The sequence below is a fragment of the Eucyclogobius newberryi genome, unplaced genomic scaffold, assembly GCF_026437365.1.
Source record: "Eucyclogobius newberryi isolate DKJ021-1_F unplaced genomic scaffold, fEucNew1.0.hap1 SCAF_9, whole genome shotgun sequence".
NCBI lineage: Eukaryota > Metazoa > Chordata > Actinopteri > Gobiiformes > Gobiidae > Eucyclogobius > Eucyclogobius newberryi.
In genome coordinates, this window is record NW_027316532.1 from 22929323 (window position 1) to 22946477 (window position 17155).

A 17155-nucleotide genomic window follows, 5' to 3' on the forward strand; every position below is an offset into this window, starting at 1 on the left:
GAGTACACATCAGAAAAACATTTTATGACAATTTAAACACTAATCAAACAAAATAATGTAAATTTGTCCTCATTTTATTTGTCAAGTAAAAGTTTTAGTGTACATTAGAGTGCACAACATGGCTAACAGTTACGTAAGTTTTCCTTGTGTAATGTCATGATTTACATTGGGAAGTACAATTTTGTATCTTAGCTGCAATGAGTCACTTTAAGGTGCGCTTTTAACTTCCCTGTGAGTAAATGTGTCTTTTTTTTACTTATTGTGCCTGTTTTGTGCCACCTTGGAGTTGAACCCGCAACCTTCTTGTCGAGGGAGTGTGTTGGCGAGTCTGCATCATCATCATCATCATCAGGTTCTCCTTTCTACACTGCAGTTTGATGTTTTCATAAAGTTCTATATTGCCTTCCACTACAGTTCGATCGTGCGTATTGCAGCGTGCATGAAGGACGTACCCAGATTGCCGATGTCTGCAAACGGGTCGAGGCTGCTGGGCTTGTTCTGGTGAGTGGGCGTGCTGTGGACGGAGCTGGTGGGACTCGTGGTGGCCGAGCGGCTGCCCACGCCGAAGCCTCCTCCTGAAACAGAGAAAGGATCGTGAAAGGAAACGAGCGGGTGAGTTTACAGTATGAACGGCAGCACACTATTTAAGATAATTATACTTTTTGCGAGTAGTAGCCAAACGTTTACTGTACATGTTGTTTTATTGACAATATTACATTTTTCATGCGTCTTTTACCGTCTTTTATACGATTTGTTTGTGTATTTTTTTAGTCTGTTTATAGGAAATACTATGAATCTGTGCATGATTTACAGTTTTGTCTTTTGATTTATTTATTTTTTTGATTAATTACCTTTTTAAGTAGTAGTTCCTCCAAAAACGTTCTACTTCTACTTATAATATTAATATTATTTCAGATTTAATGTTATTCTTTCTTGAGTACACTGGAAAAATGTACAATCTTAAATAAGACAATAAGTTAAAATGTGATAGAATTATGTAGTATTCATCTTGATTTGATCATATTTTGACTTAACAAGATTAGTTTTTATTTAAGTGTAGTTAATATTTTTTGTTAATATTTTTAAGTGTAGAAGCGTTTCTTTTCAAATTTCAAGTAAAAAAATGCTTATCTTTTTCTTATTTTGAGTAAAACAAGATAGACAAGTTAGTCAAAATATGCTCAAAACACCAGTTTTTTTTAGCACTTATTATCTTGTTTCAGATGATAATTTTTCCAGTCCACACATTTCCTCTACTCTGGCCATCTCTGCCTATGACACGTTGTCAGAAAAGCTATGCTAACAGTTCCGTGTGTGATGTAGCTCTGGGTTTGCGTACCTGTGGTGGTGGTGGCGGGCCGGTTCCAGTCCCAGCCCCCCTTGGCGTTCTGCTGCTGGATGTTGACCGTGGGGGTGGCGGGGGGCACCGGAGAGCTGTGCCCTGTCCAAACATCAGAAAGGAGGTCACTGACAGAACACATTCTCATTTCAGACTCAGAAATGATCCAAATGCAACACAAAAACACCTTAAATTAAATGAATGTTACTTTTATGACATATAATGACACACAACTTTGAACATATTATGTTCAAAGCTACAGCGTGGAAAAAGACCAAGCAATAACACCGAGCAGATGGAAGACCCTCCTAAGGAGAATTTACATTTTATTTTATTTTAATTTCTTTCTTTCATTCATTCATTTATTTATTTACGATTTTATGATTTTATTTATTTATTCAGTTTGAATGTTTTTATTTATCTTTATTTATTTAGTTTTATTTATTATTGTTTTTTTATTTTTGTCATTTTCAATTTTTTTTGATGTTTTAATATATATATATATATATATATATATATATATTTTTTTTTTTATTTAACACAATGAAATACAGTTTAGCAACTCCCTGGTCCCGCAGCAAAAGAAAAGGGTGAATTACATTACCCTCAAATGAAAATGTAAAAAAAGATTTAAAAGTGTAAAATCGTTAAAGAGGAAAGAGACTTCTACAGTAACACAAATGCGTCTCTGCAGGAGCTACAGTGAAATGTGATGAAAGCTGGGTTTGGCACATGTGCAAAGCCGGTCTCTCAGCGGGCGGCAGGAGGGTGGGCGGGGCTGAATGAAGCAGATGTCATTTGCCTCCCGACACTGTAGCTACAACAACGTAGCTACAACCTACCGCCTTCCCTAGCGTTCGGCGGTAGGTTGCGTTCACCATTTGAGTTCATCATAACATTTCGCCACAATAGTTTGGTGTCGAGGTGGAGGATGGGTCCGAGCCCGATGGTAGGGTGGGCATCTGGCTTTTTTCATGTTATAAAGTACAGATATATTACAAAACGGCGCCGTCACGGCATCTAATCATAGAGCGTTATGTTGTCCGTAAAACTCTAATCCATCTATTGTCATCATCATCATCATCATCATCATCATTATTATTAACAAATATTCTCTCTTTCTTCCGTTGTTGTGGTGTGGTCCTTGCAAGTGAATTAAGTAGTATTATTAAGTAGTAGTATTATGCGACTTAAATGTATAAGTTGCATACCTTTGTCTCTTAATTAACATCGTAAACTGACTGGACTGTGCAGTGTGTCGAGCATGAGTGACTTTGACTTTAGTGATTGTTTATGCAATATATTTTCATTATGAATTTCATGTCATGTTTAAATGTAAATTATCCTGACCCATCCAGAGCGCTGCATTAAATCAAGGAAACCTAAACCTATAAGATAAATATGGCAAATTTGTGGCGCCAATCCATGTCAAAAATGATATAGTTCAACATTAGTACAATTTCCTGTTCATTTATGGTTTTAAAAAAGAGTTATTATACTGGCCCCTGCCCTCAATCTGAAATGTACCCAGCCCGGCCCCACGTTACCTGGTCCCAGAAAGGCACCCATCATGTCCTGAGGCTTAGGCATGGGCCCAGCGCCGAACGGGTCAAACGCTGCAGAGAAACAAGAGATGCTCACTGTTCTGTTTAGATAATAATAATAATAATAATAATAATAATAATAATAGTAATAATAATAATAGCAAAAATAATAGTAGTAATAATAATAGTAATAATAATAGTAGTAATAATAGCAATAATCATAATAATAGTAATAATAATAGTAGTAATAATAGTAGTAGTAATAATCATAATCATAATAAAGTACCCCAGCTTTAATGAGTCCGTCAAACATCAAACTCACCCCTTATTTTAATCAAACTTGTCACAATAATTACTACATCGACTTATCATTTAATAAATAAGAGATGAAACTATATATTTTAGGGCTCAATATTTATTGTGTGTAAATTTGAGCTGTTGAGACTGGAAAAAGTCACTTCGATGTCTAATTATTGTTTCATTCTACTATATATTTGCTGCATTTGTCCCTTTTTAACAATACTGCACATTTGACAAAGGATTCTCTTGTATTATACTACTATATGACACAAAGAAGAGTACATTTTATTGTGATATTTCCTGTAACAATCTGCCTCAGGCCTGATTGCCTAAGCGTCTACCTGGTGCGGGTGAAGGGCACGGCGAGGCGGTGCCGGGGGCAACCCTCTGCGGAGTGGACTGGGCGGACGACGCGGCACTGGCGGGCTGCGGGGGGGCTCCGAACAGGTCCCCGAGCAGGTCTGTGGTCCCGGCGGCGGCGCAGCAGCGTGGGGCCGCGGAGCCGACATCCTCCCCTCCGAGCCCCAGCAGGTCCACGTCCTCCGGGGGAACGAGCCCGGCCGGGGCGGGGGGCTCCGGCCTGGGACAGGGGGCCGTGCTGGTGCTGCTCCTCTGACTCGACAGGGACAGCATCTCATCGTCGGACGGCTCGCTCTCGTCGCCTTTGCCCTTCGGTCGGCTCGGCTCTGCGGGACAGAGCCAGACGGGTCAAAACACAAACGCAATGAAATTATACTTTCTTTATTTCTTTAATATAAAAAGGGACACGCTACTAAGTTGGGGATATCTTTAAAAGCTAAAGTGACCACTATGTCAGTTTTCAGGTTATATATCATCCCAAAATGCATACTGTATCAGCATCGCTCATGGAACAACTCTACACAACATCCTGAATTAAAAAGGAATTCTGTAAAATGATTGATCACATCCAAACATAGGGAATTACTACACGCTATTCAAATCTAATACCTCTATTTAGTACAATGTTTGACAAAGATTTGTTCAAATAGATCCATATACTTCACTAACATGGCACTATCTAAGGCTGGTTCTAGTCTAAAGTCTTACCCTCCAGATCCAAGCCCTCCATTTCATCTGGCGCAGAATCAAAATCACATTAGAACATTTCAGATGATGTAAGTAAATTAAGTTGCAGTTGCAGTTGTATTGCCGTGTTCACTTCATGGCGAGTCGAAGTTATATAAAGTGCGTGTGGATAGAGTATTTCTTGGTTTACAGTAGAATGTAGCTTGACGCATGTAAGCCACACAAACATAATACCGATCGCATTTGTGGGAGTTTATTACATGTGTGGGTTCAAACACGATGTCCCGCAAACAAAACACACCACCACACATGTACTGTATTTTCCGGAGTATAAGTCGCACTGTAGTATAAATCGCACAGGCCAAAAAATGCATAATAGAGAAGAGAAAAACATAAACAAGTTGTACTGGAGTATGAAATGTGGTTGCAATTGTGAAAATAACAAAAAATATCACATATAAGTCGCTCCGAGTATATAAGTATAAGTCGTACCCCGGCCAAAACTATGAAAAAAAGTGTGACTTAATACGGTACTGTTTGTGGAAAATGCAGTTATTACACGTTTGTGGCTGGAAATCGTTGGAAAATTATAACATTAGGCGATCTTTTTCGTTACGGTCGTGGGGATTATTAAGTTTTTGGCGCTTACAGAGTGTGGGCTGCCTTACCTGCTATGGCCAGGGCGTCTTGGTGCTCTTGGTGGCAGGAGAAGAGCACGTTGGGACTGAGGTCTTTGCAGGGGAACTGCTCCCAGGGCGGGGTCAGGTCCTTCTGCTTGTCCACGCCCTCCACCTCCATGTCCAAGATCACGTGGAACAGTTGCGGGTACTTCTCCGGAGCGTCGACGGCGTCCAGCTCGGGTCTGCGAGCGCAAAAACGCACGGGGGAAACTCAAACGGTGTCGGTACAGATCATGTTACGGGGACAGGGCACTCACTTGTTGAACTTTAATACGGTTGTTCCGGGAGCGATGAAGCCGGTGTGGAATTGAATCTGGAATATCTGAGTGTTGGACGTCTGTATACCAAAAACATTTGCATTACTGTATAATCCTAACTACATTACAACCCTCTAATTCTCTATTTAAGACATTTATTTAGAAGATGATACATTTTCAGAATATTTTGACACTAACTACTGTATTTTCCGGACTATAAGTTGCACCTTTTTTCATAGTTTTGGCAGGGGTGCGACTTATACTCATATTTATACTTGTACTTATACTCCAGAGCGACTTATATGAGATATTATTTGTTATTTTCACACTTGCAACCGCATTTCATACTCCAGTCCAACTTATGTATGTTTTTTTCTTCTCTATTATGCATTTTTTGGCTGATGCAACTTATAGTCCGGAAAATACTGGCTCAAGTTGACTTAACTCGTTGGGGTACCGGTACATAAAAGGCACATACCGTAGGATTAATATGTACTACTGTGGTACTAAATTAACTGGATGTGAAACTGCACAAATATTAGTTTTATGATTAATTTAAAAACTAAATTAACTCATGGTTATCTACAAAATGGATTGACTCAAAATGTCTTTAAAAACCCTAAAAATAGTGCTGAATTGCATTGTTTGTTTGATTCCTGCTCAGATATTTTACTGAATGTCTTCCCCAGTCTCATTCATATTTCACGCTACACTGTCCTCTCCAATAAAGGCAAAAATAAATCAATTGAGAAAAATTCTTTGAAAAAATAAATAAGTAGAAACGACAATAAATGGAAAAAAACTGACAAATAATCACACAAGTTGGTCCAAGTTGCCTGAGAAATCTTCCTTAAATCAACACTTTGAATACTACACATAATAGTAGTCATGGGCAGATCGATACCAAATACTGTTTTTGATGCTGCCGGAGGGATCAAAATGTATCATCCCAAATGCAAAAATATCAATACTTTAAATCTCTCAATAACTATAATTTTTTGTATAACATTTATGTAAATTTTTATATACATTGTTTCTATCTTGTCGTTATTTGGTCCTAAATTGAGTCCATTTTGAGACCCGCCCGTGCACTTTGGGCTTTGGTCCAGTTCTAGGCCAAGTTTAGTTATGAATTAGTCCTGGTTTAGTCCAAATTTCATCTGCACGTATATTTTTAGGTAATTTCAAGCTAAGAAAATGACGCAAATGAGGTAAAAACGATTTATAGTCAAGGAGTTTCATCGCATTTCAAGCCAAAACTCAGTGAAATCGGTGCAGGATCGATATCCCAACACTCGATATTGCATCGCTTATCAGGTATCGGCTTGAAACTAAAATCAGTGTCATCGTTTATCACACTGCCGTACCTTGGCCTGCAGACGCCCCCCTATGGTGGACCTCATGTGATACACCGCGATCACCACATCTCCCTGGACGCTCACGCCGAGGTTGAACACCACTTTGCCCTCCTGGGTCCGGTGCTCTCTGGAACATAGACGCGAGATGTGAGAAAAAAAACGTGACAGAAGGCGGCGTCTAGAATGCGCGGCGTACCTCATCCTCTCGTACTCTTGCGCCGTGGTGAAGATCTTGGTCTCCCCGATGAGGACGTCGCAGAACGGCCGACAGCCGGTGCGCTGCTTGTTGAAGTACGGGACGGGGCTCATGGAGACGGCTTTGATGAGTAAAGGCTTGGAGTGGGGCAGACTGGGCTTCTCTGACACCATGCTGCACACGTAACCGATGTACCTGCAGGATCCAAAGTGTGTTATTAATATGTCACGACGATGTGCCCGTGCAGCATTTGTCGAGCGAGGCCAATGTTTGGAATTTAGCTGAAGGGCAAGGTGGAAGTCTGCGATAGGATTTGAATTGGTTTTGAATCGGTTTTGAATTGGTTTGCAGTAAATACCTCTATATTTAATTGAAATTCTAAACTTTATGCATGCCTCTTTTGATATATTTGACTACTATTAGTATTCATTGTTGTATGTTGCACCTTAATGCCAAAGCAAGTTCCTAGTTTTTGAATCCTGTTAAATGACAATGGCAATGAATCGCTTTCTGATTCTGGATTTTTTTTTAATAAAGTTCCCTTTCTGTCAAAAAAAATGAGAAAATGTGGCATTATTCAATCACAAAATCATGATTGTCAGCAAAATGGCACATTTATGGACTCAATCCCCAACAAATAATGTTATTCACTAAATTTCAGTTTGTGTGGAATTATGAAATCAAATTAGGGGGATGTAGTTAATTTTTTTTTTTTAATTGTCGAATAAAGATGCCCAGATACAAAAACTACTAAGTACTTTACCATCTTTACAGGTGGAAAGACAAACTAAACTCTCAATTTACTCCAAAAACTCCAATCCACTCGCTCTATGCCTTCTCCTTTCTGCTATTGTCAATATGAATCTTTAAAATCTGAAATTAAAAATAATAAAAATACAATAAACGAAACAACAGCTTTACATCACATTGTAAAAAGCTGCAGTCAGACATAAGCCGTTCCGCTGAATTATAAAACAGGATTAAGGTTGATTTTATTTGTATAATTGGGAAGATTTACCACTTGCTCGATGGGGGAAACAAGAGTACACAGAGGAAACATTTTGATATCTGTGGTTAACGTTTTACTGGACTTTTTTGAATAATTTTACTGCAATCATTTCCACAAAACTGCGATGAAACCCGTCTTAAGTGTGGACAAACAGATGCAGCTGCAGAGGCCGTGTGGCGGGACTGACCTGCGGTGTGAGGGCCAGAGACCGGAGCCGGGCCTCTTGGCACTGAGCAGCTGCATGGCCGGGATGGGGTTGTGGAAGAGGTGGCAGAAGCAGAACATGGCACACACCAGAACACCTGAAAGAGCGCGGCCGTCCTAGCAACACACGTGCAACGGGAAGGTTAGTCGGAAGGTCGTTCATGGTGCATTTCAGGGTGCATTGTGAAAACTCTACGGCAAAAGAATATCTACGTTAGTTAAAATGTAGATAGAGTCTTATTTGTCACTCTTTTTGTCACTTTTTAGAAACAGTTTCGACTAGATTAGATTCAATCCCTTCATTCCTTCATTCTTGAGTTTTTAAACATGTTTTCTTTAGTTGTTCCAATGGTAGAAAAAGCTTCAGTTGTAGTCATCTGGACTCAGTTTGAAAAAATAGACGTTTCGACTCTCATCCAAGAGTCATTGTCAATAACAGAATTTAGGTCGAGAACTCCGATATTAATACTATTCTGTGGTAAGACCCGCCCATTGGGAGGAGCCTTCCTGAAGTAGAAAGAGTTGTTTGTTTCAACAGAAACTCCCCCCTTGTATCTACCGAGCTAGCCTATTCAGAATCTTAATGGGCTATTAGAAACCTCTTTGTCTTTGTGAGACCCTGGCTCAACCACCCTGAGTACCTGATTGTTTCTATCCCTTATGTGTCTGGCCTGTCGGAAAAACTGCAGAGAATTTTTAGACAACACGAAGTCCCTGTTTATTTTAAACCAGGAAACACTTTAAGACAAAAACTGGTTCACCCAAAGGACAAGTTGCCGACTCAAAAACAGAGCAATGTAGTTTATTCGATCCAATGCAGTGAAGAAAGTTGTAAAGAACGTTACATAGGTGAGACGAAACAGCCTCTACACAAGAGGCTTTATCAGCACAGAAGAAATACTAGTTCAGGACCACAGAGCGCCGTGCATCTCCATCTTGAAGCCTCTAATCACTTGTTTGAAGACGGTGAGGTGAAGGTTTTAAGCAGGGAGAAAAGATGGTTTGAAAGAGGAGTCAAGGAAGCTATTTTTGTTAAAAAGAAAGACCTTCTTTAAACAGGAATGGAGGGCTTAGGTTTCATCTTCCTGTTATTTATAATGGGATTCTGAACCCCTGGAAAGGTAAAGGACATTCAGATGCTAATCAGGTCCTCAGGGTGGTTGAGCCAGGGTCTCACAAAGACAAAGAGGATTCTAATAGCCCATTAAGATTCTGAATAGGCTAGCTCGGTAGATACAAGGGGGGAGTTTCTGTTGAAACAAACAACTCTTTCTACTTCAGGAAGGCTCCTCCCAATGGGCGGGTCTTACCACAGAACAGTATTAATATCGGAGTTCTCGACCTAAATTCTGTTATTGACAATGACTCTTGGATGAGAGTCGAAACGTCTATTTTTTCAAACTGAGTCCAGATGACTACAACTGAAGCTTTTTCTACTATGGAACACGCCTGGACGAATGAGGGATTACACCGACAGTTGTTCCAATGTATTTCTGACTGGTTTTGTCATCTTAAGTTTGGGAGCATCGTCAATTCGACCCTTAAATACATGTTTTTGCATCCGAGTCGTGAGATTGTGATCCTTGCTAGTGAATCTATTCGTCAAAAGTATCGACAATCGGACACTAATCGATCCCAAAAGTAGCATCAAAACGAGATACACATTCGAGCGAGCACTGATTGACAAATAAATTGCGTTTTTGAACAATTTCAGAATGGTTTTGAGCTTTATCAGAACTTAAGTTTGATAGAGAAAGTTATTTTGAGTTGCAAATGTCAGTCTATTGTCGAAACTGAGACCTTGATCTTGACCCAATAAAGAGCATTTTCATGTATCGTTGAGGTATCAAAATTGGAATCGAGAATTGAGGATATTCCTTAATATCGAGGTTGAGTTTGACATTTTAGCATCACAACACAACACTACTACACAAGTGAATATGTGTTGTTGTTTTTTTCAATGTATTTCTTTATATCACGAAAATGCCCAATTCTATTAAAGACGCCCTTTGTAACTTTTACAGTGGAGGTTGAAATGACTGAAATGACTTGCACTATTCAAATTCTGAAATCCTGGTCCCGATGGCGGCGTCACTTGCTCGTCTCCATGGCGAGAGCTACGTTTAATGCCCCAGTGTGAGGCAAGGGGTTTTTCGTGAGGTTAAAGTACCACGTTTTTTGTGTAAAACATGGGTAAAACAACGTATAAACTGAATTCAGCAGCTGCCGGGTCGCGCGAGGTCGCAGAGGCAAAAAGGACTGATTGTGCAAAAGCACAAAAGCCAAAGGCAAACCGAAGGCGATCGCACGCGTCGCTGAATACCAATGTGGAAAACCGCTCGAACTGGACTCACGTGACCCAGATATTTTAAACATCGCTCGACGAGATCAGGCCACGATACGCTCGGCCTTTCGTACACGTCGGCGCGCAGCTTACCGAGCAGGTGATGACGCACACGTTCTTGGGGTTTTGCTTGAGCCAGTTGTGCATGTTTTTACAGACGGCGAAGAGGTTGTGGAGACCCGGAGCCTGTCGGGACGGCCAGTTACACTCGGAGACCTGCAACACGCAAGGCAAGAGCTGAGTGAGAGTGAGAGCCTTGAACACGTGCATAGAGAAAACACACACTGCAAAACAAGTGCTATTCAGGCTGTAACATGCGCTGCGTACGATTGTCTTTCACTGTCATAGTTCTTTATGGCTTTGACCATTGCACGGGGTCAATATCAAATGTGCAAGCAGAGGACAGATTAAACTATTTACCAAGAACGTCTTACATTTCAAGTAGCGTGACTAGTTTTATGATGTCAAACTGTGATTCTGTTTCGTGCAGCTGGTGGCGCCCCCTGGAGGACTTCATGCCCTGCGCACTGATGGTTATGTGCGTAATGGGAGCGGCGGCGCGGTCGAATGGTTACATGACTTGTGTAAAGATGAGGCTAAAGCATAGAAATGGTAGTTTGAGATGGATGTTTGTCATTGTATGAGTCATTATAAACATCCAGGCGCTGACCGAGGCCATCTTGCTGTGGTCAAGCTTCTGTGTCCTCGGCACTGTTTATCTGTCTCTGTCTATTGGGCCTTGAGCTCAGAAGTACAGAAATGAACAGGAGACTGCTGTTTGAGATGTGAAATGATCAGTGTTGCGAAGTAACTAAATCCATGTACAAAAAAATACATATTCAGAGAGAGTAACTGTATTCTATAACAAATACTTGTTAGTTTGGGGATATTCAGAATACTGTTACTTTTCAAAAATTAAAGTAATACACACTGCGGTGCTTGATCACTAAAGTTAAGTTTCAAATTGCACAGTATTAGTGAAAAAAATAGAAAACACAAATGCGTGTGTCCTTATCTGATCACAGATAATACATGCATAACAAACTAGGGCTGGGTATTGCCAAGACCCTCGCGATACGATACATATCCCGATACAGGGGTCACGATACAATACGTATCCCGATACTTGTATATTCCGATACAATTCCCTCATTACGATACGTATCCCGATACATTTTTGAAAAAAGGGTCTTAAAAATGTACCAAATGGGTAATGTTTTTACTCTGAATAAGAAAATGTATGAAATCTCATGTTTATCCACAAAGCATCCATCCATCCATCCATCCATCCATCTTCTGCCGCTTTATCCGGGGCCGGGTCGCGGGGGCAGCAGTCTGAGCAGGGACTTCCAGACTTCCTTCTCCCCAGACACTTCCTCTAACTCCTCCGGGGGGATCCCGAGGCGTTCCCAGGCCAGCCGAGAGACATAGTCTCTCCAGCGTGTCCTGGGTCTTCCCCGGGGCCTCTTCCCGGTGGGACATGCCTGAAACACCTCCCGAGGGAGGCGCCCAGGAGGCATCCGGAACAGATGCCCGAGCCACCTCAGCTGGCTCCTCTCGACGTGGAGGAGCAGCGGCTCTACTCCGAGCTCCCCCCGTGTGGCCGAGCTCCTCACCTTATCTCTAAGGGAGCGCCCAGCCACCCGGCGGAGGAAACTCATTTCGACCGCTTGTATCCGCGATCTTGTTCTTTCGGTCACTACCCAAAGCTCATGACCATAGGTGAGGGTAGGAACGTAGACCGACCGGTAAATAGAGAGCTTTGCCTTTCGGCTCAGCTCCCTCTTTACCACAACGGTCCGATGCAGCGACTGCATCACTGCAGCCGCTGCACCGATCCGCCTGTCGATCTCACGCTCCATCCTTCCCTCACTCGTGAACAAGACCCCGAGATACTTGAACTCCTCCACTTGGGGCAAGGACACCCCACCCACCTGGAGAGGGCAAGCCACCTTTTTCCGGTCGAGAACCATGGCCTCGGATTTGGAGGTGCTGATTCTCATCCCAGCCGCTTCACACTCGGCTGCAAACCGTCCCAGTGCATGTTGCAGGTCCGGGTTTGATGGAGCCATCAGGACAACATCGTCTGCAAACAGCAGAGATGAGATCCTGTGGTCCCCAAACCGGACCCCCTCCGACCCCTGACTGCGCCTAGAAATTCTGTCCATAAAAATTATGAACAGAACCGGTGACACAGGGCAGCCCTGGCGGAGTCCAACATGCACTGGGAACAGGTCTGACTTACTGCCGGCAATGCGAACACAGCTCCTGCTCCGGTCATACAGGGACCGGACAGCCCTGAGCAAAGGGCCCCGGACCCCGTACTCCCGGAGCACCCCCCAAAGGACACCCCGAGGGACACGGTCAAAAGCCTTCTCCAGATCCACAAAGCACATGTGGACTGGTTGGGCAAACTCCCATGAACCCTCGAGCACCCGATGGAGGGTATAGAGCTGGTCCAGTGTTCCACGACCGGGACGAAAACCACTCTGCTCCTCCTGAATCCGAGGTTCGACTATCGGTCGGATTCTCCTCTCCAGTACCTTGGAATAGACCTTACCCGGGAGGCTGAGGAGTGTGATCCCTCTGTAGTTGGAACACACCCTCCGGTCCCCCTTCTTGAACAGAGCACTTATTTATAAATCCATTCTGCTCTAATAACTTCACACATCCAACCAACTGATCCAAATAGAAATATATGGAACACATTCTAGTAAAGTATTGCGTGTTTCATGGTCTGAACATGCTGCAGCAGCATCTTCTGCACAGATCAGCTTCTGATCAGGTCCACAGCTCCTTCTCACCTCGGCCCAGAGGAGCAGCACAAACAGCAGATCAAAAGTACTATTCCACCTCGTTTAAAGCCTACGGGCCACTATATATATATATATATATATATATATATATATATATATTGTTTTTTTGTTATTTTTTTATTAAAACAATCGCCGTATTGATATTTTGAACACAACCCTATAACAACCAGACTTGTACAGTAAAGGAAAGTGTGCAGTCTCGGCTGGCCAGGCTAGTAACACTGAGCGGTTAAAGTGACTCTTATTTGCCTCTTTCACGTGTAACTTCTAGCAAACATATAACTTCCAGCATCTTCCTCACCCGGTTGGAAAACTTGGCCCCGCGGTAGTTGCGCTGCGACAGGTTGAAGACGGTGTAGTGGTCGGCATGGCGACTGTCCAGAAAGGAGCGGATGTCCTCCACGTGGTTCTGGTGGCCGATCTGCACCGACTCCGCCGGGTACGTCATCACTGCGAGAACGTTCAGAACATAAACACACCTTATAAAGACAATTACACAACGACAATGAAACTATTGTTTAATCTTTGCACACTACATTTGCTGCATGATCATAAAAAATACTATAAAGTTTGGTGTATTTAAATGAGAAATACAATTTATTTATATATTATACATTTACCTATAATCCTTGATGTGATGTACGCAATGTCCAGCTCTCCTTTAGTATACCTGCAAGAAACAAAAAAACATGGCTTAGCTTTTTAAACACTTATTATCTTACAATAATAAAAAAAGAGAAAACTGCACTTTAGTTTACGACAGAAAGTTTACATTTCCCCATGACAAAGCACACAATAATCTAAAAAGATATTAAAGATAGAATAACATTTCATTCATTAATAAACACATTGAGGCTATTTGGTTGTCATAATTATGAAGCCAATTAACGGATGCTCCAAGTGCGGCATCAGAGCTCCACGTGCGGCGTCAGAGCTCCACGTCAGAGCTCCACGTGCGACGTCAGAGCTCCACGTGCGGCGTCAGAGCTCCACGTGCTGCGTCAGAGCTCCTCGTGCGGCGTCAGAGCTCCACGTGCTGCGTCAGAGCTCCACGTGCGATGTCAGAGCTCCACGTCAGAGCTCCACGTGCGGCGTCAGAGCTCCACATCAGAGCTCCACGTGCGACGTCAGAGCTCCACGTGCGGCGTCAGAGCTTCACATCAGAGCTCCACGTGCGACGTCAGAGCTCCACGTGCGGCGTCAGAGCTCCACGTGCTGCGTCAGAGCTCCACGTGCTGCGTCAGAGCTCCACGTGCTGCGTCAGAGCTCCACGTGCGGCGTCAGAGCTCCACGTGCGGCGTCAGAGCTCCACGTGCTGCGTCAGAGCTCCACGTGCGACGTCAGAGCTCCACGTGCGGCGTCATTCTGAGCTCCACGTGCGGCGTCAGAGCTCCACGTGCGGCGTCAGAGCGTGTGCGGCGTCAGAGCTCCACGTGCGGCGCCAGAGCTCCACGTGCGGCGTCAGAGCTCCACATCAGAGCTCCACGTGCGACGTCAGAGCTCCACGTGCGGCGTCAGAGCGTGTGCGATGTCAGAGTTCCACGTGCGACGTCAGAGCTCCACGTGCGGCGTCAGAGCTCCACGTGCTGCGTCAGAGCTCCACGTGCGGCGTCAGAGCTCCACGTGCTGCGTCAGAGCTCCACGTGCGGCGTCAGAGCTCCACGTGCTGCGTCAGAGCTCCACGTGCGGCGTCAGAGCTCCACGTGCGGCGTCAGAGCTCCACGTGCGGCGTCATTCTGAGCTCCACGTGCGGCGTCAGAGCTCCACGTGCGGCGTCAGAGCTCCACGTGCGGCGTCAGAGCGTGTGCGGCGTCAGAGCTCCACGTGCGGCGCCAGAGCTCCACGTGCGGCGTCAGAGCTCCACATCAGAGCTCCACGTGCGGCGTCAGAGCGTGTGCGGCGTCAGAGCTCCACGTGCGGCGCCAGAGCTCCACGTGCGGCGTCAGAGCTCCACGTGCTGCGTCAGAGCTCCACGTGCTGCGTCAGAGCTCCACGTGCGGCGTCAGAGCTCCACGTGCGGCGTCAGAGCTCCACGTGCTGCGTCAGAGCTCCACGTGCGGCGTCAGAGCTCCACGTGCGGCGTCAGAGCTCCATGTGCGGCGTCAGAGCTCCACGTGCGGCGTCATTCTGAGCTCCACGTGCGGCGTCAGAGCTCCACGTGCGGCGTCAGAGCTCCACGTGCGGCGTCAGAGCTCCACGTGCGGCGTCAGAGCTCCACGTGCGGCGTCAGAGCGTGTGCGCCGTCAGAGCTCCACGTGCGGCGTCAGAGCTCCACGTGCGGCGCCAGAGCTCCACCACGTCGCTGCCCAGCCACGATCAAAGACTGGACCGTGTGATTCGTCCAACTGAGAGTTATCAGAGCCGGAGCAGCTGTGTCCAAAATGTGCACATGGTTCAGCAAAAATATGACTGAGCGTTTTCCCAATCTAAGCAGAAGGAAAAGTTCACTATTACATCATCAGGCACAACCGGACTAAACACGGAATATGAACTCAAACTAGAGGAAAGCATGATTAAACTTTAGGTAAGAGGTAAAAAGTCAGTTATTTCTGAACTTATTTTGCTTGCTTGTATATTTATTAATTATGAAACAGTTCCAAGTGCATTATTCATAGTGCGATGTATAAATAAATGTGATTTATGGTCCAGACTCTGTGGTAATTAAATAGCTAAACTAATAAGAAGAAATGGATTGCCTTTGTTTCTTGAGCAACAGTTTATTTAATTAAACCGTTTAAAAAAGAGCCATCTTCAAGTGAAGTCGTGGGTTTATAAGTGCCATTTTGAGCATTTTCATCATTTTAAAAGAGAGAAGATTAAGATTAAAAGATTTAGTTTTGAATTGGGTTATTCAATTTTTTTTTTTTTTATCACTTTGAAACTCCAGACTTGGCATAAAGAATCTCAAAATAAAATTCTACATATCCAAACTAGGCTTGGGATGGGCAACGGATGAAAACGAAAAAAGAAATGTAAAAAGTAGAATAGTAAAAGTAAAATAAATGATATTAATAAACTTGATTGAATGATTGGAAAGGTTGTGACCCTTTCAAAATAAAAGTCTGGTAATGATTAGACAGAAAACAGCTTTGGCTCCACTCAAACATAATAGTACTGTTAAGTGGGTCAGTTTCTCCTTTTGATGCAACTTTTGTGAGTCCCATGTGGCCTCCAATAGACTATTTTAGGCTCGGATTATGCAACAGCTTTATGTCTTTAAGGAGAAGTTATAAAGGCGGCGTATTGGCACTTCTTTTTTTAGCTATCTTTACTTCCCTAGGTGACTTTGTAACCTTTCCTTCACTACATTTGAGAGCAGATATCTGTACTTTCTATGAACAATGTGCACTTTGACGTCCATAAAATCAGAATCTTTCCAAACATGTGATTTTGCCGTCCTCCATTGAGATGTGTATATCTGTATCATGGTAAATACTGTCAGTTTTCTCAAAATACTGTCCGGTTCGGGTGGCGAGAGAAAGGTGTGTCCGTCTGTGTGAGCGCCAAGGACACTTAAGTGAATCAGAAAACTGCTTCCTCTCCCTCGGCACCAAACGGAGCGATGTTGTCCCCCGGATTGATTTCTCGCCAAAATTTCTCGTCGTCCAGGTAAACAAACAAGCGGGTCAGAGAAGATCAATTATTCAGGAGCGACGGTGCCTTGAATACAGATGAGAGGTGGCACACGGCGGAGGAAACTGAGGAGAGTTCAGTGATCAGGATTGTGCTAAAACGTGTCTGTCAACGTCTTGGTTGAGGTTCAATATCACACAAAACAGGAATGAACCATAAAACTAACCGCAAAAGGGCAGAAATATAACTTTATACCCTTGTTTTGGGGGATTCCACCCGACATTTCTGACTCTTTTTGTTGTCATTTGTGGAGCGTCTGCACTTGCACGGACGCAACATCAAAACTGTACCAAATCTGGACTAGACAAGAACTAAACCGGGACTGGAGCGTAGATTAAAGCCAGAACAAGACGTGGGCAATAATGACAAAAATCTATATCTAAATATGTCTAATATGACAATATTTTAACAATGCGTCAGGAATGTGT

General features: G+C 43.6%; 1 protein-coding gene across 3 annotated transcripts in view; it reads right to left on the reverse strand.

Moving 5' to 3' along the window:
• The window catches only part of dnajc6 (DnaJ (Hsp40) homolog, subfamily C, member 6), a 44557-nt gene that overhangs the window by 7768 nt on the left and 19634 nt on the right, over positions 1-17155 (reverse strand). For 2 of the 3 annotated variants that reach the window (XM_072437850.1, XM_072437852.1), the window contains 13 exons: positions 13715-13764; positions 13396-13544; positions 10372-10494; positions 7918-8051; positions 6722-6916; positions 6535-6652; positions 5168-5247; positions 4899-5092; positions 4252-4278; positions 3525-3869; positions 2887-2955; positions 1340-1441; positions 453-575 (listed from right to left, as the gene is read on the reverse strand). In XM_072437850.1, coding sequence (XP_072293951.1) covers positions 453-575; positions 1340-1441; positions 2887-2955; positions 3525-3869; positions 4252-4278; positions 4899-5092; positions 5168-5247; positions 6535-6652; positions 6722-6916; positions 7918-8051; positions 10372-10494; positions 13396-13544; positions 13715-13764 — 1709 coding nt within the window. The remainder of the gene's footprint in view (positions 1-452; positions 576-1339; positions 1442-2886; positions 2956-3524; positions 3870-4251; positions 4279-4898; positions 5093-5167; positions 5248-6534; positions 6653-6721; positions 6917-7917; positions 8052-10371; positions 10495-13395; positions 13545-13714; positions 13765-17155) is intronic. The other variant, XM_072437851.1, reaches the window with a different exon arrangement.